General features: G+C 41.1%; 1 protein-coding gene across 2 annotated transcripts; it reads left to right on the top strand.

Moving 5' to 3' along the window:
* The first annotated feature begins 1,308 nt into the window (after nt 1-1,308).
* On the top strand, nt 1,309-22,679 carry rgl3a (ral guanine nucleotide dissociation stimulator-like 3a). Of its 2 annotated transcripts, XM_083934152.1 has the most exons (18): nt 1,309-1,439; nt 2,683-2,941; nt 9,232-9,524; nt 11,704-11,748; nt 11,914-12,083; nt 12,189-12,349; nt 12,989-13,303; nt 13,399-13,502; nt 13,729-13,813; nt 14,845-14,898; nt 15,520-15,606; nt 15,743-15,775; nt 15,914-16,035; nt 16,136-16,231; nt 18,040-18,175; nt 19,108-19,362; nt 19,872-19,986; nt 20,753-22,679. In XM_083934152.1, exons 2-18 carry the CDS (start codon nt 2,753-2,755, stop codon nt 20,905-20,907), a joined length of 2,415 nt encoding a protein of 804 aa, XP_083790278.1. In that variant the 5' UTR covers nt 1,309-1,439; nt 2,683-2,752; the 3' UTR covers nt 20,908-22,679. The 2 variants fall into 2 exon arrangements, with proteins under 2 accessions (XP_083790278.1, XP_083790279.1); XM_083934153.1 differs by lacking the exons at nt 1,309-1,439; nt 2,683-2,941 and adding an exon at nt 7,319-7,539.
* The last annotated feature ends 318 nt before the right edge of the window (nt 22,680-22,997 follow it).

Genomic DNA, 22,997 nt, shown 5'->3' with positions numbered 1-22,997 from the left:
TGTAGTCATGTTGCAGTGTATAATGTTTTGATGTATGTATTTAAGTGAGGCCCCTGTGCAGACTGTGGAAACACATTTCTACAGAATCTATCTAGTTAGAACGTTATCAGACACTGAAACGCTTCGGAGCTAACACTGATTGAAGAGTTGATGAAATCTCAGGCACTGCCACCAAAAGAGGAAATCATTCTCGGATCACTGGAAAGGATCCAATACATCACATTCATTGTAATTGTCATGTATGTTAAACAGGGTTAGTTATGCCTTTGCCTTGGCCTTAGAATAAATATTGAATGCACAGCAAACCTCCATAAAACAGATCCTCTTAAAACACAAAAAATATAGTTTAGAATAAAGACTGATTGGATTTAATTCAGTCACACACTCATAACACACTACTCTCAATAAAGTAGTATGAAGTAAGTATAACAAGCATATTTAGCCTATGAATAAAAACTGTACTATATAATTTTTCCACAGTTAACAACAGCAGTTAATACTGTTGTATCTATGCTACATTACAGATTTATTTACTGTATTCATCACAAATAGAAAATAAATTATGAATGCAATCACACATAAATAATGTCTATCATGGACACCGATTGGCTAACATAGAGGCCACATATATCCGTGTTTGTCTGTAGCAAGTGTTTTTATTGGTGTGTTGTTGTTTTTTTTAGCTGATCGACCAATCAGGAGGAGGAGGCGGGCCTGCGCTTCCTGCCCGGTGCAGGTTTTGAATCGCTGCCAGCAGCGTGAGTCAGTCAATGCCTCCCGCCACCAGGCTCACTGCTCAACATGTATCATCAGTCTGTAGAGGTTTTAAAGGTTTTAAATGATGAGTTTGACACGTTTTTATAGGTGCACCTGTCTGAACAGTGTGCTGGGATCCACCTGTAGGTAAGAAACATTCAGCCCTGGACAGCTTATCAGGAAACTCTTCAATATCATCAGCCAGTCGAGTTTAATACATTATGCACAGAAAAAATAATGTGGTGCATTCTGCATTTCTGTGCACTACCTTTAAGAAGAATCAAACCATGTAAATGTGCTTCAGTGTTTGTACTGAAGGCTCAAATGAGAGCAGAGAGTTTATTCTAATGAGGAGGTGAGGGAACTGAAGTGAAATCAAATCAGAATAGGCCACAGACACACACACACACACAAATACCCACACACACACACACACCCACACTTACACACAAACACACACCCACACTTACACACTAGCACTACCACACGTACACATGCGCACGGAGCATCATCCACCCACAAACACAGAGAACAATCAGTCCTCAGATAAATGCCAGAGTCTCTTCCATCCAAGTTTCACACTGTCTCTACATGAATGTTGTGGCTGCTGAACAAACACAGCTCTGATCGTGTTCTTCAGGATCCAGGAGACGCAGATTCATCAGAAACAACATTATGGTTGAGTGAGTATTTTTTTTTTGTATGATTATGGATTTTTAATTGCATTCAAAGTATCACAAGAAATCCTGATCTTTTTAAAAATTGGGGTTGCTTTAGAAGAAACATTGCTCCCCATAGCTCTGGTTGTCCCTTTAGTTGAACATGCGGATGTTGTACCTTTTTCGTAGAACTGTTTTGTGGTTATATGGAGCATTTACTAAAAAGTTTATTCTGTATCAGTCTTCATATTTTCAATGATCGTTCTGATGTGGCTATTTTGAAGCCACTTGAGACCGTTTTTACAGTCACACAAGTTTATATAATGTCGACTATAAAGCATGCATGTTTTGCCAGTATTGTCATCTCAGTAACATACTGACAGTGACCGTCATCTATATGCTTTTTTCGTAACGCGTTGGTTCCAGCTGTAGAGAGGATTCCTCAATGAGTTTAGACAAAGTTACTTTTTTATGTCAGTTTAGAGGTTTACGTTCCCTTTTTGTTATGAAGGGAATTGATTGAAGGTAAATGTCCCATTTTATGTTCATTTTCAGGTTCATTCTTGTATTTTGGCTTTCTGTCTGAATATACCTGTATTCACTCTCTGTCTGAAACGCTCTAACGTCTCTTTAAGACTCCCCTCCTGAAAAAGCCCAGTCTGCTCTGATTGGTCAGCGTTTCCATGTTTTCTGCATCTGCGCTCTCAACATGTCTGCATCATTGCATCATTGCAGCCGGGAAATAACTGTAACAGCGCTGTAGCAGTACTTATACACATCACAACTGTACAGAAGACCTGACGGCTCGTTTAAAGTCACAGTTTCTGAATACAGGCTGTGTGTGTTTCTGTGTATGGAGCGTTTTGATACTTTCACAGTATTTATACAGCACCTCGCCCCGCTTTATAATCAAGACATTAAAAGCTCCCTTTTTTACCATATGTGACCTTTAAAGATCTCTTACGTTCTTGTGCTGTGCTGAATACAATTAGGCTAAAACTCTATTTCTGACCCAGTATGGTTATCATTTTTATCTAGATTTCATTATGTCTAAATTTAACTACAAGCAACCCAGTTTTTTAGGACTGATCATTGTTTAGTGAAATTCAAACATTTAGGAACAAGAGGTTTTAAAGCGTAACCTCCTGCGGCTTACAGCTGACCTGTACACTTTTTTTATGGTTGTAAAAAAAAAACCCCAAAAAACATGAAGTTAAAAGAAAACGAGACTTTGCCTAATGTTTTCACACTCTCCTCCCTGGCACAGATGAGGCAGCAGGTGTGGGAGAGATCTGACGAGCTGTGCGTGGGCCCGTGAGCGTGACACAGAGCTGGAGATGAGGACTGTTATTCCTGTGTGTGGAGGCGCTGATGGAGGGGAGTCCCGCGGCCTCCGCAGCAGGGTGGGCAGGATGAAGAAGCTGCTTTGGCTCAAGACGAGTCACTGCGTGGACGTTCACATGGACACGGAGCCCGGCGTGTGGCTTACCAGCTTCCAATCGTTGGACACTGATGGACAGTACGAAGTGAGTCAGAACAAATCTACACAAGTGCTATGAACGCATCATCTATTTTGTTGTTTGGATGTCATGCATGGAAATAATGCATGACATCCATGATGATGGACGCCAAACACATACATGTAGGAGGGTCTCTGCAGTGTTTATTGTCAGATCACCTGCTCAAATTTGTCTCAAATTTCACAAAAATCATCTAACACAATTTCCAAGAGCCCAACACTTCATCATCAAGTTTGTTTTTCTGTCGGACCAACAGTCCAAAACTCAGCGATTTCAGTTAAGGTAACTGAAACAAGGAAAAGCAGCCAACAGCCAAATTTCACCTGAAACTAAAGATTTTCTTAATCAGTCTATAAAATTAGAAAAGAAAGATTTTCTCCTTTGATTGCAGGAATAAGACATTTTCACCAGTTTTGATTCATTTTTCATTGATTAAGAATCACGCTTAATCCATCTATCATCAAAATCTTTGCAGATTTTTTTTTTTTTTCAATTTATCAGTTGATCGTTCCTTATCATTTTAGCTCTGAAGCTGCTATTTTTGCCTGATAATCACCTTAAATGATTTAGTCATTATCAAAATAGTGTTGAAATAATTTCCTGGTCAGCTGAGTAGTTTCATTCTTTGTTAAATTGCTCTAACACTAACATGAATAGTGTGTGGTCTATGTGTAAAATAGAGGGAGTCCAAAAAAGATGGGATTTAACAGGGATTATTAAAGTATCTTTTTCTTATTATTCCTTTAAGTGATTTATACCAGTGTTCGTTTTGATCGACTCCTTCCTAGATTAAATGTAAAGTTTAACTCAGTGAATTATTCAGTGTAGTATCACTACAGATGAATCACACGCACGTCCGTGACGGAACAGATGTCATATATTTAGTCACTGTTTACGTCAGGTCTCTCTCAGGGAACTTTTGCTGTTGTTCCCATTCACCTCAACATTTTTTCACTCAGGACGTCATTAACTTCAAATATTCAGTGACACTGAGAATAAACTACAGCATGCTCTCCAGGAAGAGTATCATGTTCCTGTGTGTGTGTGTGGGTGCTGCGTATTTCCAGATAAATGAAGCCTTTTAATAGTCTATGGTTTTGAGGACATGACTTCAACCAGCATGTTTCCCCATCACTCTGCACTTTGCTTCCCCTTGTTGCTCGCCTGTCGCCTCATCACCCATTCATGTGTCTAATGAGTACTAATTGAGTTCTCTGCTGGCATTTTCTCTGCTCTTTTGTTCGCCTCTGTAAAGGGACTCGGTGGCATGGACAAAAATGCGAGAATGAAGGTAGGTTTTCAGGTCAGTGAGAGATTCATTAGAGAAACAAAAAGCTCATTATTTTTTTTGAGCTGAAAGACCAAAGGGCATCCTGATTAAAAACGTCCCGACGGCGTTATCACAATGTAAAGCTGCTAGTCGATTTTTTCTCTGGATGTAATGAAATATGTTGTATTCATTTGACATTCTACATCCAACTTTGTGCTTCCTTGAAGTCACAAGGATGAATTTACCTTATAGGATCAGAACAGACCTGTTTCATGCGGTATGTCCCCAACCACGCCCCTGACATCATGGGTGTTATGGGAACATAAGCTGGAGGCTGTTGAGAAAAACTGTCCCGACTGGATTCTTTCGAGGCAGTGGCACTGAAACGCTCTGTTCCTAGCATTGTGCTGGCCTGAAACCAGCTTCTCACTTATCGAGACAGGACATATCTTTTGCATCTTGCTTTTGTTCTCTTCCTGTAAAATGATCACTTGGATTTTTATGAAACCAAGACTGCATTTCCTGATGAGTGTGTGGCAAGTTAAATTGTTCATCTGATCTACTTCCCCACTTGGCTGGTGTGTTGCTGTGGACCCATGGAAGTGTGGTTCAATTTGGTCAGATGGTGGCGCTGTAACAATGAACTTTATGTTTTGGCCTGTAACTCTTGCAACGTAACTCTCAAACATTTTTTCAAAAAAAATCTCTCCATATAAGCCATGCATATTTTTCACCTAGATCGATTTTCCCACCGTTTGAGTTGCGTCGAAATCAGTTTTTTCACAACTTCTCCTAAAGATTTTGAGCAAAGCCGGTACAGATCCTCTCTGGACTAAGTGAAAAGGTTACTTTCTCATATTTTTGATGTTCCAAACAGCTTTGCTATCCAGTCTTTATGACTTAACGTCTTTTCAAAGTACTATTTCCGGGTTCATGCCGGTACTAGCCTCGCATTTCTGCAATGCTAAACTTGTGTGTTCCTCGTTGTTTGAACAGATCTGAGTAAAAAACAAACAGACAGAATGTCTTTTTTACCACTTTCCTATTGGTGAAAAGGTATCTAACACAATACTCGGCCATTGTTGTTTGTTTTGTTTGACAGAGAGTTTGGACCTTGAAATAGTATTTTGAAAGGGTGTTAGATTTCTGAGTTGACATGACAAATGTGGTGCCATTTGGCCAAGAGTCGGTGCTGAGCAGCATCATCGAACTATAGAGGAAGGAATCTCTCTCCATGTATGCATGTACAGTATGTCTGTCCTTCACATATTTCAGAAACAGCTCATCCAATCGACTTCACATCGATCGGATGTGAAGTCCAAGCAAACGGGTACAAACTCTGAATGGACACTGCACTAGTTTAGTGAAACAAAACAAGATGTGAGACTAGACAAGACAGACATTTTATACATTGGGTTAGTGCTGGCTATTGTTAAAAAAAAAATACAATACCAGTGCCAATACCAGTACACTACCCTTAAAGAGATACCAATGCCAGTACTTCATTTGAGTAGGACTGTCCTCAATTAAATAAATTCTTAATTGACTAACACACATGATTTTGGCAACTAATCGATTAGTTGATTTAATCAACAGATCTGGAGTTTCTCCACAAAGAATAATACATGAGCACCACTTTAAATATTTTGTTCAACCACAGATCAGCTCATAAGTTCCTAATGAATACGTAAATTAACCTCCATGAAAAATGTATAAAAAGGACTTATCAACTGAAGAAATCCTGCTCGACTAAGACCAAAACGTTTGAGTAGTTGACTAATAATGGGGGAGCCTTACATTTGATGCCTCTTTTTTTCTCCTTCGCACGATACCTATCATGTTAATGGAACCAACCAGTTGAGTGAAATGCCACCACACGAGTACATTTTGAAAGGGTTCAATATACTTATGGCACATGGCACACTGAACTGCCAACTCGTGATATACACCGTGCTCAACCACAACACACCACAGACTGTATGGGTCGTAGCTGCTGTAGTAGTGGACCAATTACATCGCATTTAAACGAAGCACACTAGTGGATTTTTTTCCCTTCTAGATCTCGGTACAAAAAGGATTGAATGCAGGTAACTTTTGACTGGAGGAGTTTCCAAACTATTTGCTACAGGCTTATTTCTGTCAATACCTTGAAGGTATTGAATGCAGATACTCAGGACAGGACTAGGACAGGATTAAGACTACTGGGCAAAACCTGCATTGAGTCTCGTGTAAAATAGAATTATCATTATTTTTTCTTTTTAAAAAGCACAGATCTAATCCTAGCCTAGGATTTACGTTTTAGAGAAGGGAAATAAGATGGAGTGGTTTAAAAAAAGGTTTTCCTGGTCTGCTCTTGATCCAGACAGAAGTTTAACTCTTTAATGGTAACACTTTGGCCACCAGATGTCAGAGTATTGTTTCTGCCATTCATCTCTGTAAGGAAAGTGTGATTAAATGATGTCATTTGGGGACATTAAGCTGGACACAACCGCACTTAATTAAATTCAATTAAATAATGATATAATATTTTTAAGAACAGATACAAAAAGGGTAAAAGGGGACTTTGGTCCCCTTCTTTTTTTGTTATTTAAATCAGCTCTGAAGAGTGTCAGGGAGCAGAGTGGTGTCAAGTCTAGGTCATCTTGGGTTAATTCTTATATACAGTGGCGGACTGGCAAACAAGATTCAGGAATTCACTGTTCAAATGTTTTTACTTTATTTATAGATCAAAGAAATCACCCCTAGTGTTTGAGTATTTTTTACAATGTGAAATCTATATAATATAGTAATCAAAAGACACTGTATTCAATCTAAAACCATAAAATATACATGTATGCATTTTAACAAAATGATTTAGCCGTAATGTAATGTAAATAATACGGTTCCTCTTTTAGCTGTTATGTTTCTTATTTAGCCCACTGCACCTAGCAACCATCAGTATTTATTTCAGTCACAGCCTCATATTTAAAATCTGCATAACTAACAGGTGCCTTTATTCCCCGTATCCTCATTGGTCAATAGCCATAGCCCCGCCCACACCTGCTGCGCCAGCCCGCCCCCTGCCTTACTGCTCACTGCCTGTCCTCCTCCAGCTGTCAGACTGGTCCATCCACGTCTGGACACAATTCAACGCTTTCCACGTGTTGTTTAGCTACATTTTAAAAATGAAAGACATTATTCAAACTGCAGTGAAGTGTCGGAGGACGGCGGTAACTCCGTAGTTTCCTGGTCTGCGGGTTTACCACCTGCACTAGAAGGAGCTGATAGACCCGAGACTTCTGTGTTTCTCCTCTCCGAGAGCAAGACAAACATGGGAAAATGGCACTTATCCATGGTAGGTGAAATACACTGTTTTGGACTAGTTTGTGAAGGTCGGTTGGAAACTTCTTTTTTTTATGTACTATTATCCGTCGTCACAGGTTGACTGAGTTTCTGTCTTGTAATAATATCAGGTGTGCTCAAGCATGTTTATATATATATATATATATATATATATATATATATATATATATATATATATATATATATATATGAACTCAGATCAACCAGCTTTTCTTTTTAAGGACACATTGTTGACTATCCGGTCACATCTACCTCTTATAGATTTGACTAAGAGTTTATTGTAACTGTATTGGGTTTTTTTATACTTTCTGGATTTTTTAGCTTTTATTTCAAGTTTATTGGTTATCTTATACTGTATTTTTTATACCTCCTTCGTGTTTTTGTAAGCTGCTGGAAACTCAATTTCCTGGCGGGAGTCCTCCTAAAGGATCAGTAAAGAGAAGTCTAAGTCTCTAAGAGTTGTCGTGATGTATTTTAGTGGAAAACGGTACCATGTCATGGAAAGATGTGTCACAAGAACAGTTTCTAGAGGAGTTTCGTGGTGTGACAGTAAAAATCAGTGCTGGTATTAATTCATTTAAATATTCACCCTCCGCCTGAAACACTACGTTTTAGTGCCTGTCTCTTTTAAGAATCCCTCTGTGATCTTGGCATCTCTGCACCGTCATTGCAGCCGGGGAATCGCTGTGTGAGACACAGTTTCTTAATAGGGGCTTTGGGCATTTCTCTGTGGATTAAGGGTTTCAACACTTTTTACAGTATTTATAAAGCACCTCGACCTGCTTCATAATTTAAAAAAAAACAAAAAAACACATGGGAATCTCACTTTTCACAATATGGGACATTCAATCAAACACTGTTCCTCAGGCTTCTTTTCATCGACCACTTCCTTTTTTGTATGCATCTCTTACCTGTCCCAGTTTAATATAATTTTTTATCATTACTCTAAATATGACAAAATTCAAATATGTATCTGTTTTCTCATCTCTCATGTAAAAAAAATTTGTTAAAATGTATTAATGTCAGTCAGGATCAGTTAAACATTTATAATTTAAATACAGCATAAAATCAATATGACTTAAGGGGATGTACTTACAATTACATTAAACACTTGTTATGTGTAGTGTGAGGGGAAACGTGTCACTGTTGCTATTCTAAACAGGTACATACTGTAGTTGGAATTGAATTACAAATAATGGTGCAATGGTTTAATACATTGTCCCTGTGTTTCTGGACATAAACAAATATACCCGTGAATGCTTCTTTGCCCAGTGAGTCACCATGTGTCCGTCTACGTCAGAGTTCAAGGCTTGGTCACAAGCAAAATCTCAAGAATGACGTCAATTGACGTTGAGTTTGACCTTTTTGAAAAAATGACTAAGCCTGAAGGCTTGTTTTATTTGTTACGAGTTTTAAAAATGCCAGATTCTCACAGTAATTCAGTTAAGCAGCCGGTGTTGAAAAGGCTCCATGACTCTAAAAGTTTCTTCTTGTGACGTGTTTTTTAACGTTTCTCTCAAACTTCAGTAAGTTATTGTATGTGTTAAGTTGTAAGTGACACCTGGAAAATATTTCAAGCACATTAAAGTCTCTGATCTACCAAATCAAGAAGACAGGAGCAGAATAGATGACTGTATCGTGTGTTTGCTGCCAGATCTTGATGACCTTGCTTTCTCTCTGGCAGGACCCGGTGCAGGAGTGGGGGGAGGAGGAGGAGGACGGGGCTGTGTTTGGCGTCACGCTGCGCAGGGAGCCCGTCCTGCCGAGCTCAGAAATGGCAGAGCTCCCTAACGCCTTCAGCTTCGTCCAGTACCACACGGTGAAGGTGCGCAGGCTGAAAGCCGGCACCCTGGAGCGTCTGGTCACCCACCTGCTGGATCCCGAACACCAGGAGCCTGACTTCATCCATGTCTTCCTCTCCACCTACAGGGCCTTCACCTCCTCCACCAGCACCCTCATCGAGCTGCTGTTTCAGAGGTGAGAAACTGTCCGCATCCACGCTCTGCAGAGTAGAAAAGTGTAGTGGACCTGGTGGGGCGTAAGTTTTGACCATGTCCTGGATGTAGGACGGTCCTGAGCCGTTTGCTGCACAGCAGAAAAGGACCGGTAACTAATACCGTAGTTGAGTCACCCCTAGCTGCCAGTGTAGGATGCGGAGGAGCGTTGTATTGTGGGAGAACTTGGATAGGTTGAAGAGCAGTCAGGCCGCTGTATTCCAGATGAGCTGCAGAGGTCAGATGGCACATGCAGGCGGAGCAGCCAGGAGGAAGTTGCAGTAAATGTCAAGAGCCTGTACAAAACCTGCATCATCTTCTGAGTGAGGAACAGGCGTATCCTCCTGATGCTGTGAATCTCCAGGAGCGGGTCGTTGCAGCAAGGTCTCAAGCGAAGGACAGTTGGTCACAACCAGGTCCCTTGCAGCCTGAGCCGCAGACACCACAGAGTTCTTGATGTTGATGGAGAGGTTGTGACGCATTCCCTAGAAGGAAGAACATCTCAGTCCAGATTGAGCTTCAGACGGTGTGTCCACGTCCATTGGGAGAGAGACAGACATGCATTTGCGCCGCCGCCCGGGTTTCAGACTGCAGAAAGGAAAGAATTAGTTGTATGTCCTCTGCATAGCTGTGGTAGGCAGGCTACGTTAAGTGGCCTGGTACGTTAAGTGGCCTTGGTTCAAGACTGATGATGGTCAAACGTTGTTCTGACGGGGTAAAGAGAGTTTGCCACTCTTGTGTTAGTGAGATTAGTGATTAGTGGAATCAATCTGATCCGCTCACTCACAGCAAGAAAACCATATCTGAAAGTATTTTGTTTTTTCAAAAAATCTGACTGTGGTCCCATTCCAACTGTAAGATTATGTTTATTATTTAGAGTTTTGAGTTAAATTTTACCTTTTGAAAAGTTAAGTCAGTTTAAAGATCTTGGCCTCGTTGACACATCTGCTTATCAGAAGTCAGATACAGATTTGAGGGCTCTAATATTTTCTGCATCAATTATTTATGTGTTATTGCAGCACATGCTACTTTTAGCGAGGTCGTCGTCACTGTATGCGAAATGTTAGTGGAACTCAACCAGGTTGCCGGATGCACACATCAGTTTCCAAAGAAGACAGCTGTTAAACAACCTCTTTACGTGACCTCAGCTGTTCACAAGGCAAACCTCTATGATGCTTGGCAAGTATCTATGACAGGTCTCATCGTCACGAACAAAACAAAGCAGTCAGGAGCTTTATTCCATTCCAGCGCAGTCATGACTGCACCCTCCACACCCAGCGGAGGTGCTTCTTCACCCAAGCAAATACTGAGATTTAATTTGCCAGAGTGAGGAAGGCTATTAATACATTTGAGGGTAGGACACAGAAAGCCTCTTTGGTTTTCAATACTTGAAGGAAAAAACACAGATTTTTTCTAAAATCTGATTTGATATCAAGAATTGAACAGCTTAAGCAGCTCAGACCCAGTTCATAAAACTCGCCTGGTCCTTTGTCCCTCTCGGGTCCTTACAGCTTATCTTTTGATGAACGTACTGCAAATGGCTGCCTGTGTGAAACTGTGGCCCTTAGTGCTGTTCAGGTGATTTATTATTTGTCAAACAGTCGCCCTCATATCTGTGTTGCTGGTGGCAACCTGTTTCCTGTAAGGTCAGCTTTAGGACACCCTGAGAAGTTTGCTTTCCCTCCTTTGCCTTGAATGATTTTGGCAGAATGTAACATTTTGTTGCTGTCATTAACTTGTAAAACCACCTGCTCTGAAATTTGATGGTCGTGCTGTATAAATTACAATCTAATGATCTTGTTTTTTTGGTGGCTCGCAATCTTTTGTTTGCTCTTGTTTTGATGCAAGAAAAATAATTACCCTGTTATAAAACTTTGTCCATGTACCTACAAATGCGTCAGCATGAAAACAACACTTGATCCCTGAGGGAGACATTTCTGTGTCTCCACTCGTCACTCTGTAAGGCCACAGTGTCTCTGCAGGGATGCAGAGTGTTGCAGGACATTTCCACAGGATGGACTGTTATAGAGGATCGACCCTGGGACATTTGTTGTTTATAAGCTGTCCCCACTAGTTCGCCATATTGTCCCTTCATGTGATGATTATCATTGAAATGTAGTTCTCATCTGACATGTTCTAATAATGTTTACCTTTTTCCACAGAGATGACTCAATCGCCAACCTGGATAACACTGTCTGCCCACGCAGGTGAGTGTGATCACTCTTCCATTAGTTTGGATTTGACATCAGTCCGATCACATGAGACTTTGTTTGTTTATTCATCCATCACAAATTATTCCAGTTGTCAAGTTGTACAAGCCATAAACAAGAAAAAGGACTGACGGTTATTAATGTCCCCCATAATCCCCTCAGTACCTTACCCCCAGTGATCCGGCTGTGGCTGGAGGAATACAGTGAAGACTTCCATGAGCCCCCACAGTACCAGGCCCTCCGCCTGTTGTGTGTCCACTTGCGCCATCGCCTCTGCTTCAGACGCTTGGCTCAGACTGCAGAGACCCTCCTCAAGAAGCTCCAGGAACAAGGTACAAGGGAACAGGAGACGCTGTTATGATGGACTGTAGGACTGTAGATAATATAAACTCCTGTATGCATCCTGTTTAGACGTCATTTACGATTTTTTTTGACAGATTGCAGCCCGTCTGCGTCACAGCACAACAGTGAATCATCGCAGCAGGAGCACAGTGATCAGGAGGACAGAGGAGAGGTGTCCACTAAGGAGGAAGACAAATACAACTTCATGGACTTCCCTGTGAGAGAAGTGGCAAAGCAGCTGACCCGATTGGACGCCGTAGGTTTCCTTAACAAATATCTCAAAGCTCATTTCTGTGTCAGTGTGGGTAATAATAATTTCCTTCAGCTAAGCAATAACAAAACAGAATTAATTATGTTTGGTGCCTCTAAATCCAGACGTCAGCTCACCAGCAAACCAAGGTCACCTCGCCCCTTATGTGAAGTCTCATACGAAAAATCTTGGCAACATATTGATTTTGAGCTCGGTCTTGCCAAAGAAATCCGTTCTGTCATAAACAATAGTTACTGTCAGTTAAGAACCATGTCCAAACTCTACCAAATACTGTCCTTCCATGATATGAAAAAAGGTAAGTCTCACTTTTATTGACCAGATTGTCCAGAGTCTTCATTAAACTGCTGCAGATGGTCCAGAATGCAGCTGCAAGGATCAGCTTTCAAGGATCTTAATGTTGCCGTTAGATTTTTAAAAAGACATGGAGGGAGCACACCTGATATCAAGACAGATTTTTATTTACTGGCCTTTTTAGCCAACTAATCCCTTAAGCGGTATCATGTCTAAAATTCTGTATTTGTACATGCTGTTTATTGTTTTCTTTATGTTCTCTTTTTTAAATGTTCTCTAGAAATACACTTTACTCACTCACAGTGTGCCTCCCTGTAACCATCTCTCCCCCAGGAGCTGTTTGTCAAAGTGGTGCCCTTCCACTGCCTGGGCTGCGTCTGGTCCCAGCGTGACAAGAAGGAAAACCGAAACCTGGCGCCCACTGTCCGTGCCACCATCTCCCAGTTCAACGCCGTCACCAACCGTGTCATCACCTCACTCCTCATCTGGCCGTCCTCCCCCAGCCCTTCCACTTCCTCTCCCATCTCATCGCCCCGCTCCTCCTCGACCTTCCTGTACCCCTCCACTGCCCCGAGCTCCCCTCGCTGCTCTCACACTAGCCCCGCCCACAGGGCACGCATCATTGAGTGGTGGATCACTATTGCTCAGGTCAGGGTCAAAGTTCAGGGTCATATATTCACATAAATTAACATTTTTTTGAAGACATCAAAACACACCAGCATTCTGTTGTACTTTCTCTGCAGGAGTGCAGACAGATGAAGAATTTCTCCTCTCTGAGAGCCATCCTTTCAGCCCTGCAGTCCAACGCTGTGTATCGCCTCAAGAAGACCTGGGCTGCTGTCAGCAGGTCAGCAAACTTAGAAAACAGAGTTCTGTGAAATACAACATTGACTTTTTTAGGGCACAAAATCAAAAATAGCAGATGTAAATTGAGTGAATAAAGATAGAAGATTGATTCAGAAGTCGGTTTCACTGCATCATGCTCTCTGTGAGCATGCAGACTTTTGTTGAAGGTAAATATTGAGTCTGCAGTAAGAACGCTGTCTTAACAAAGTGCATTTGTTCGGTTTCAGGGAAAGCATGGCCACCTTTGACCACTTGTGTGAGACTTTCCCTGATGAGAACTGTGTGCTGACCAGCAGAGAGATCCTTGTGGAGGTAACCACACAACATAAACACAACGGACTGATGACTCTGCCGGATTAATAATGAAAATGTTAAGTGTGCCAGCTCTTTCCCAGTGCATGGGCGGAGGGGTGTTTTTTTTAGGTTGAATTAAGTGAAATTGCTGTGGCCTGTTCACTCCAGTACAAAAGGCATCACTCAACTAAGTATTGAATGCACTGCAGTGAGAAAATAACAGCATGTAGCTTTCACCACGAGGCCTGTATTTCCTTTTTACAGGCTCTGTGTGGGTAAAACTGTAGGTACTGTAATTCCTGTTAGCTGAAACTATTAGTTGATTATTCTTCAACAGAAAATGAATTGACAACTATTTAATTATCATCAAGCGTTCTCTGTTTAAAGCTTCTCCAATGTGAGGATTTGCTGCTTTGCTTTTCCCTTTGTTTTATGTCATTGCAGAATGACTGTCCTTGGCCTTTAGAGTTTTGAAGAGACCAAACAATTTTTTTAGGATGTCCCTTGGGACATTTTTTTTTTCTGACATTTGTGTTGTAATTATGCGACTAATCAAGAAATAATCTAAGCAGTAATGAAAGTGGTTAGTTTGAGCCTTAGTGTAATATGAAGTGTTACACACTTACTAAATGCATTGTCTACAAATGGCCTCAAATCTTTGGTTAATTAGCTTTCCCGTTCATGGTCTGATTATTGTGTCTTTTTCAAATCATAAAACTGAATGAATGTTCAGTCTTCAGTTCACCTGCGTCCTGTGTCCTTTGTCCCCTGAGAAAAAAACAACTGATATCGTTATTTATTTAGCCATATTATCAGCAGCCCAGTTTCTGTAGAATAATAGAAAGGTCATTGTTAGCAGCCAACACAAATAAAACCACTAATATTTGTGGCTAGTTGGGCACGAACCAGTGCTTACTGCAGAGACATGCTCCCACACCCAACAACACCCGTTCAACAGGTGCTCAACCCTGAAGAGAACAATTATATAACGTATGTGTCATCTCTCACACTGATGGAAGTTGACGGGACATGTTGTCTGTTTTCTGCAGGATGGGACTCACCCAGATGGGAGTGCCACCCCGTGTTCAGTGTCCAGAAACATTGTAAGAAAAAACAAATTGTTTTGTTTGGAAATAACCTCTTGGTTCCTCTATTTTAGGTTTGACCACCAAAATAAAGTCAATGTGTCAGCTTAGCTATGCCAGCCACTTAAAAATGAAAGGCAGATGTTTATTTTTCTCTGCCTGGATCATCAGTTCTACTTCTCTAAATGTCACGTGTTTTTAAGCGGATAAAGTTCGCTAAAATAGACGCCAGATTTCCAGTTCCCTCTTCTTCTTTAATCTGTTAGTACTACTTAAAACTTACATGAGTGTTAGTTTCTCCCCTTATCTAGGTTAGGGGGTATAAAAGCTGACGTATGTGCCGTGTTTCTCACAGTTTGCTTAGTCAGGGAGGGGCAGTGTCTAAAATGTTTTATACCCCCATATTCACTCTGTTTAAATAGTGATTGTCTTGTGTTGTCAGCTGTCTGTGTACATTTCTACTCCAGTAGTTATTTTACTTCATTATCATTAGAGCAGCATTAAGAAGTTGTAATACAATACAGTTTTTAGAAAGAACATAATATTTGCAAGAAATTAGTAATTTGATTCTCGTTTTGTCAACTGTGCAGCCATAGTGATGACCAAAGTGTAAACATGTGGCTTGGTTTGTGTCCTCAGAGCTTCAGCAGTGGTGTTGTGCCGTACCTTGGCACTTACCTGACTGTCCTCACCATGCTGGACACAGCACTGACTGACACCGTGGAGGTGAGTGCACATCACACACAGACACACGTGCATGCATGCACACACACACACACACACACACACACATTGTTTAAGTTTGTTTTGTGATGGTACTTTTATGATGCCATATTTGTAACACTGTTTCTTTCTTTCACAGGGTGGACTCATCAACTTTGAGAAGCGCAGACGGGTAGGTGTCGCCCCCGAGTGGTGTCTCACATGAATGACTAGGATTGTTCTCTGATGTGTACAATATTTTTATGTTCTTTCCTATTCTTTTCTCTTTTATAAAATAATCTGTTCTCTGTTTCCTTCATTTCTTTTGCAGGAGTTTGAGATCCTCTCTCAGATTCGGCAGCTCCAGTCTTCCTGCTCCAACTACAGCTTACCAGTGAGCTCTCATATTGCCACCTGGCTGCAGGCACACACGCTGCTCACGGACCAGGAGAGGTGAGACACACCAACACCAGCACCACTGCAATATAATATAAAGATAATGACTCTTGAAAATCCTTTTGCATAATTTCTTTCCTTTTTTTGTCTCCTGAAGCTACGAGCTGTCTCGGGACCTGGAGCCTCCAGTTGACCCCTGTCCCAGCTCTCCCAACTCATGGAGCAGCCGTCTGCTCACTAAGAAACTTGCCTCGTAAGTCTGGACAGCCACCTCTAGCCTGTAACGTATAACTGCAGCTGCCCTGTTATGACACTGACTGCTGTGATATAAATCCTCAGACCCTTGTATTTAAGACATGTCAGACCCAGAAGTATCGCCAGTAAACTAATGCTGTAAGTTGTACAAGGAACCCTCTAACATTGTGCATTATTCAAATATTAAAGGTGGGAAATATGGAGAATGAGCAGAACATCGCCATCTAGTGTCTCAAGATTGTAGTCGCAACAACAAATAATAATTCCAGCAGTCGGGTTGCCAGGTTCGTTGCCGAGTGTGTCAAGTGTTTAGCCTGCTCCATGTCAGTGATGAATCATACAGAGTAACAACTTATTTCAACTAATCAGTTAATTTGATTTAATCAACAGTATTTAACATTAGCCAGTCTTCAACTAGAAGTCTTTCTTTGAGTGGTGTGTAATCGAGTGGTGCGCTCAAAATGATTCCTTGTTTCTGTAGCCTGATCCGCATGAGCAGAGCAGCAGCTTCCACAGCAGTGACAGTGAGCTGAAGGCAGATGGAGAGACTCAGTTTTCACAAAGATAGCTGTCGGGCAGTGGTGTGGTGATAATAAATATAGAGATAGATAAACTGACAAATACAGAGTTGAACCACCTAGCTGCGCTGAACAACAGACAACCCTGGCAACCTGCAATGCCCAGCGCTATTGGCTGGTACAATGGAAACAGAACGTGACAGAAAGTCTTTGTCAAACCAGTCAAAATTTTTTTTAAATATTAATCAGACTGGATATGTTTTTTATGGAAAAGCAATACTTTCAATCTGTACCCCTCAAAACGCCCCGTGGCTATTATTATTTTTTTAAATACATCTTTTAATAAAGATTCTACATATTCAACCTTTAATGTTTACATTAACAATTGACACCCAAAGCAGCTGCATTAATGTACTTTGTTTTATTCAGCATGAGCACACTACGGCAGTCAACACAAATAAGTGCAATTCTACAGTTATTGGATTAAGTGTGAGCAGAAAAACATGTACAAGTGCTCTTTTACCTAAAGCCATCCCTCCTCCGAATGCCCTCACGGTATCCTCAAGAGATCTCAGCTTTTCATTCAGACTCAATCTGCGCAGAAACCTAAACCTGTTTATGGACCCCAGTATGCAGAAATATTCAAATACACAGTTTTAGAATAAGTGAAAATAACACATTATAATACATAAGAAAAACGGTGTTGTTGTTTTTTGCCCCAAACTGTCTGGGTTACCATTAAGTGTGTATGTCTGTAAAGGGAAATACATTGAACCGATTTTCATTTTGATATCTCAAGGTCAGAGGTCAAGGGACTCCTTTGAAAATGGCCATGCCAGTTATTCCCTCACCAAAATATATCCTACGAGCGTTTTTTAGCCCCCTTCTCAACAAGCTAGCATGTCACGGTTGCCTTAGGTCATCTAGTGTCATACAATACCGATACCATCACTCTAGCTTTGAAACAGAGTCTGCTCCATCCTCTTACAGACAGTCATGTCAGCGGAGATAGCCGGCAGGTCTATAAGGGTTAAAAGACTGATCTTAAATATCAGATCATTCAAATGAATTAAACTTGAATCAGTTTTTGGATCTGTTATTTAAATGTTAGAAAAATGTAGCTATTTCTGATCTGCTGTCATTAGATACAGGGGTCAGATTGTATTTTTAATTGAAGCAAATCATTTATGAGATTGCTGGATCTGTATCAAAGAGTATACTTGTCTGACTTTTCCTTTTATTTGCTATTTCGGGAATATGCACACAACTGAACAATGTGTGTGTTCAGGTTGCGATCAGCCAGCGACAGCTCCCTCAGGAAGACGCACGCTGACCAGATCAGTGTGTCGTCCTCTGGCTCCAGCAGTTCAGACATGGAGGACCTCTCTGCCCCTCAGCCCTCCCCCCTCAGACTGAAACTCAAGGTGAGCACCGACAGTCTCCGTTTTTTATAGTCAGGGAGGACAGCAGGGACATGGATCAAGATCAAAACTAGAGATGAGCCAGATACTCGGCTAAAACAAGTACTGCGGTACGAATAAAGCACTTTTGCCGAGTACGACTATGATATGAGTAATAATATACGTCAATATCCGCGCTCAGGTAGAATGAAAATCCTCATTAGTGGACTGTCTGCCCTCTGTGATATGTTTGTCACAGCACCGCTCCGGTGCTGTGTCCCCCTCTGCTACACACACACACACACACACACACACACACACACACACACACACACACACACACACACACACCTACCTGCTCTGTCTGTCCCTTACTCAGAGGGTTTTTTCCTTTAACTTTTAAGTTTCTTCAGCTTTGGTTTTGTTTTAACTTCGGTTTGTACTCCCCTATTAACAGCAGAGTTCTGTAAACGTGGGTTAGTTCAGACGTGCTGCTTGGTAGAATGGGACTCGCATTGTGTCTCTGCCTGTTGGAGATTTGTTTTCTTTTTCTTTTTTAAACGAGTGTGTCTGACACTTTCTTGCGGTATTTCATAAAAAAATAAAGTAAGTAGTAGCATAAATATTACAAATTAATTAAGCCACACACACACACAAACCTCTCTCTGCCGGTCGTCTGAGTTTTTTTTTTTTTAAACCGTCAGCTGTCAACACGCACGAGCACGCACACACACACACACACACACACACACACAAACACGCACACAAAAAATCAAAAATCACACTGATTATAAACAATTAAAAGTTCGAGTACGGGTACAGATAAAGATAATGCAGTTCACATTAGAAGACAATTTCTCGGGGGTTTTCGTCTTAGTTGGTTTAAAACCTGGTGAAACTGTTTTCAAATTGGGACATAATATTCATATGTTCTCCCCTGTCTTCCTCTCTCTCAGTCTCTCTCTGGCTCTCTCCACAACGTTGCAGAGGATTTCTCCTCCATGTCCTCCTCTCCCAGTCTTTCCAACTCCTCCAGCTCCTCACATCCAGACCTCAGCTCTTCTTCTCTGGTGCTGAGCCCAGAGTCCTCATCGGCCAGCTGCTCTCCTCAGGCCGCGCTGCCTGTCTACAACAAACAGGTCGCTGACTCGTGTATCATCAGGGTCAGCGTGGAGTCTGTCAGCAATGGAAACGTCTACAAGAGCATCCTGGTGAGAACAAGGGTTTCTGATGTCCGATAGCTAGTCTTAAGCTCTTAAAAAGGAAAATAGAAGAGGGAATGGAAGGATTTGGAATTGGAGCCCGACAGATATGAGATTTTTGAGACTGATTAAGGAAATTAACCGACTACCGATATGGTGGCTGAATGAAAAACATACCTTTTCTATGTAGATTTTGAACTGATTTGACTCTGCAAAGTACTTATAAGGCTGCTTACTGAAACACATAACTATATTAAGGAACATTATCTAAGTAGTTTGGAGACGCATGACTCCACAGTCTGCATGTGCTAAAGACAGGGCTGAGTATTGTAAACAATAAATACATTCTTTAAACAGCTACAGTGTTTTTACTTAATCTCAGCTATGAAAAGCAGGAATACCTACAAAACTATGTTCTAAATAAGATTAAAGGCTTTCAAGTGTAGGTAATTGTCACGTATATTGGTCTTCTGAATCAGAGTTGTACTATAACATCTGGCTGCTGGTTTGATCTCCAGCTGACCAGTCAGGACCACACACATCAGGTGATTCAGAGGGCTCTTGAAAAACACAACATGGAGGATGTCAGCTGCCGCAACTTCAACCTCTGCCAGATGCTCAACAATGGAAAAGGTGAATATCTTCTGTAGAGAGTGCAGATATAACCCTCTCACAATAAGATTAACTCTAAGCCCTCCTTTACTCCTTTTTCTGTTTTGTTTTTTTGTACCCCAGATATATTTCTTGTCCCTTGTGATCAAAGACGAGCCACAAATAAGACCACCAATGATGTAGTATTTAAAACTGATTATGTACACAACTAAAGCGCTGCCAGTCAAGCAACATCAGAGCTAAAAACAGAAGGCATTCTTCTGTTTTCTTTAATACTAAAGACAAAAATCCATCTTGAACATTTTGTGTAAATTGGCCTAATGTACAGCAATATTTAATCTCTTAGCAGAAGCACCTGGGCCTCTGTAACATGTACATGTCAGTTTATAAATAATATATGTAAAAAGGGATATGAGCTCCCCAATCAAATGTGTGTGGAGAGCTTAAAAAGTGAGTGAGTGAGGAGAGGAGAGTCGGGTCAACAGGGTGGCTCTTCTGCCTCTGCACCCTGATGAAACATTCAACTGTGTGGCAGGTCACAGCTCCTTCACTGACACTGCATTTAATAAACTATACTGCAAATCAGTGGCAATACATCACTTGAGTTTTTTCAGCTCGAAAACCCATGTTATATTTTTGTTGTCTTCATTCTTTCTAAATCGATTTAAAAATGTTGTCATTCTTGAAAATGACTCTGTATCATCGTGAGAAATCAAAAAGCCGATAAAGTACGCTAACTGAAAATAAATTGCAACACTAAATTTCTTAAATCCTCTTTCTGCCTCAGAGCTCCAGATCCCAGACAAAGCCAACGTATTTTATGCCATGTGCACCTCCGCCAACTATGACTTTGTTCTGCGTCAGCGCTGGAGAAGCCATGGGAGACATCTGGGCTCCCCTTCCAGTCCTGGGGCTCAACCCAAGAGCCGCCAAGCCAAGTGAAAAGTCCACGTAAAAGACAGAGGAGCTGCTCATCTGCAAACAACAGCCCGACAACACATCTGTGGCCGTTCGTATCTACTAGTCGCCATAAGGTCGTCACTGTTCAGTAGATATGAGCCGGTAGGAAATAGAGACTCTGAACTGAGACTGAAAAATAACCTTTAGGAGTTCTCGTCAAGATGTTGTCTTCACCAGGACCACCGCTGAAATATGTTATACCGAGAAATATCCTGGACAGTTTAAAGAGTGATGCAAGAAGAGAGAAAGATCCGAGGACCACAGTTCACCCGGGACCTTTCTTCCTCCGGTAACCACACTTGTGTTATTGTGGACAAATGCACGTTACACAGTGGATTATTGCATCATAAAGTGAACAGTGCTTCAGGTTTCACGGCGGCAACATACAAACAGGATGAGGATCAGCTGGTCTGGGAACGCGGGGTGATGTTACAGGAGCAAACGTGACTGCAGAATCGGGCCGCACTTTCTCGTCTGGCATCCGGGCAGCAGACTTTTACTTCAGCCTGCGTGGCTGAATGAATAACTGACCCTTTCAACTACGCAAAGCACAGTGTCTAAGTATGCATGCTCACTGTTACTTGATGAGCGTGCACTTCAGTCATGCAGAGCCCTTTGAAGAGGAATTGGACTCCCACTTAAATAAAATGGTGTCTGAAACGCTGTTGGAACTCCTGACATTGAGACGGAATTTGTTCAGAGTTGGCAATAAGTATTTAGTCTCCTAGTTGAGGATTTAAGTGTTTTAATGTAAGTTAATGTTATTTTAGCAACTTAAATTATTAAATGCATTTCAGTATTCAGGTTTTAGAGCATAAGTGGCATGAGGAAAATGTGTTTGTTTTGTTTAGGATAATCTCTTCAGTGCTAATCTGTTTTTGGACATAAGTGTACTTAAACTGCTTCAGTATCTCATAAGCTCAAGAAAGTGGCCGTTTTATTGTCTGCTGTAGTTAAATGAAGGAGGTGATTGCATGTGAGCATAATGTGCACATACTCGGTGGTCTTGCTTGGACTGTGGTGGCATTTATGCCGAGGGTTTAAAAAGGGACTTGAATAGCTAACACAGAAGTACCTCTGGTGTGTTTTCCTCCTTGATAATAAAGGCTGTGATTCAAGAGAGGCTGCCAGTGACTACATTCAAGCTCACTCCGCCTGTGTGAGGCTGTGAATGAGATTAATCTGAAGAACTGTTAATGTATGTGAAAACGAAGTGTCTCGGTATGTGAATTTAATTTAATTTAAGATCATCTCAGTGATGTGAAATCCTCCCCAAAACTCTTAAAGCGGCTGCGGCTGCAAGAAAAAACTGGTTTAAAGGTAAAGTCAAACTTTTGAGTTCACATCTCTGTTTAAAGTGAACAAAAACACTTACTCACTGGTGAAGTTTCTCCTCAGTTTTGGGCAGGATTTTTTATCTCTGGGTGCAGCTTTAATGCTGCTGTGGTTTGTTGTAAGTCAGGTGAAAAGTTGGTAGCAAAGGTCTGGAGCTGCGATGTAAATATGAAGGAGGACTCCAGAGCGATGTCTGTCTGTTTGTTGACTGTATTATTAGTAGACTTTTGTGTTCATGATGTTTGAAATGTGAGTGAAGTTGTCAACGTTACTGTAAAAAGCTGTAATTCAAGCGCACATGTCTTTGTTCTAATATTTTCTTTTAACAGATTCTTTATTTTTAAAATGTAATCTAAGCACTTGCTGTTTATAATTAGTATTTAATGTACACTAATAAAGTCATTTTTTAATTTATCATATTGCCAGAATTGTATTGTTTTTTATTTATTATACTGCATTTTGTCTGAGTCCGGAGAAAAGCTGATATTTGTGCTGTTATCAACATAAGGCCCACTGTTGTGGTTAATATTAAATTGAAGGCTTCAGTCGATTATTTGTAAAACTTACGAGCTCTGGCTTTGTAGGTCGGCCAGGAACTGACAACTACTGAGACTCTGGATAAACACAATGGTTGTGTGTGACCACCAGGTGGAGCCAAACACAAATGCTTTGAGTGTTTTGTCTTCGCTCACCCACTTAGTTCAAAGACAAACAACTGGTTTATCCAGTCAAACATT

Source organism: Echiichthys vipera, assembly GCF_963691815.1.
Source record: "Echiichthys vipera genome assembly, chromosome: 2".
Classification (NCBI taxonomy): Eukaryota; Metazoa; Chordata; class Actinopteri; order Perciformes; family Trachinidae; genus Echiichthys; species Echiichthys vipera.
Note: the sequence above shows the minus strand (reverse complement) of the source record. Positions and strands in the feature narration are given on the sequence as shown.

Bases quoted from the DNA above. Each gene is read 5' to 3' on its own strand.
- rgl3a (XM_083934152.1), top strand. From the start codon at position 2,753: ATGAGGACTGTTATTCCTGTGTGTGGAGGCGCTGATGGAGGGGAGTCC. The intron at 14,899-15,519 runs GTAAGAAAAAAC...TTGTGTCCTCAG, and splicing joins GTTCAGTGTCCAGAAACATT to AGCTTCAGCAGTGGTGTTGT. The intron at 19,987-20,752 runs GTGAATATCTTC...TTTCTGCCTCAG, and splicing joins GATGCTCAACAATGGAAAAG to AGCTCCAGATCCCAGACAAA.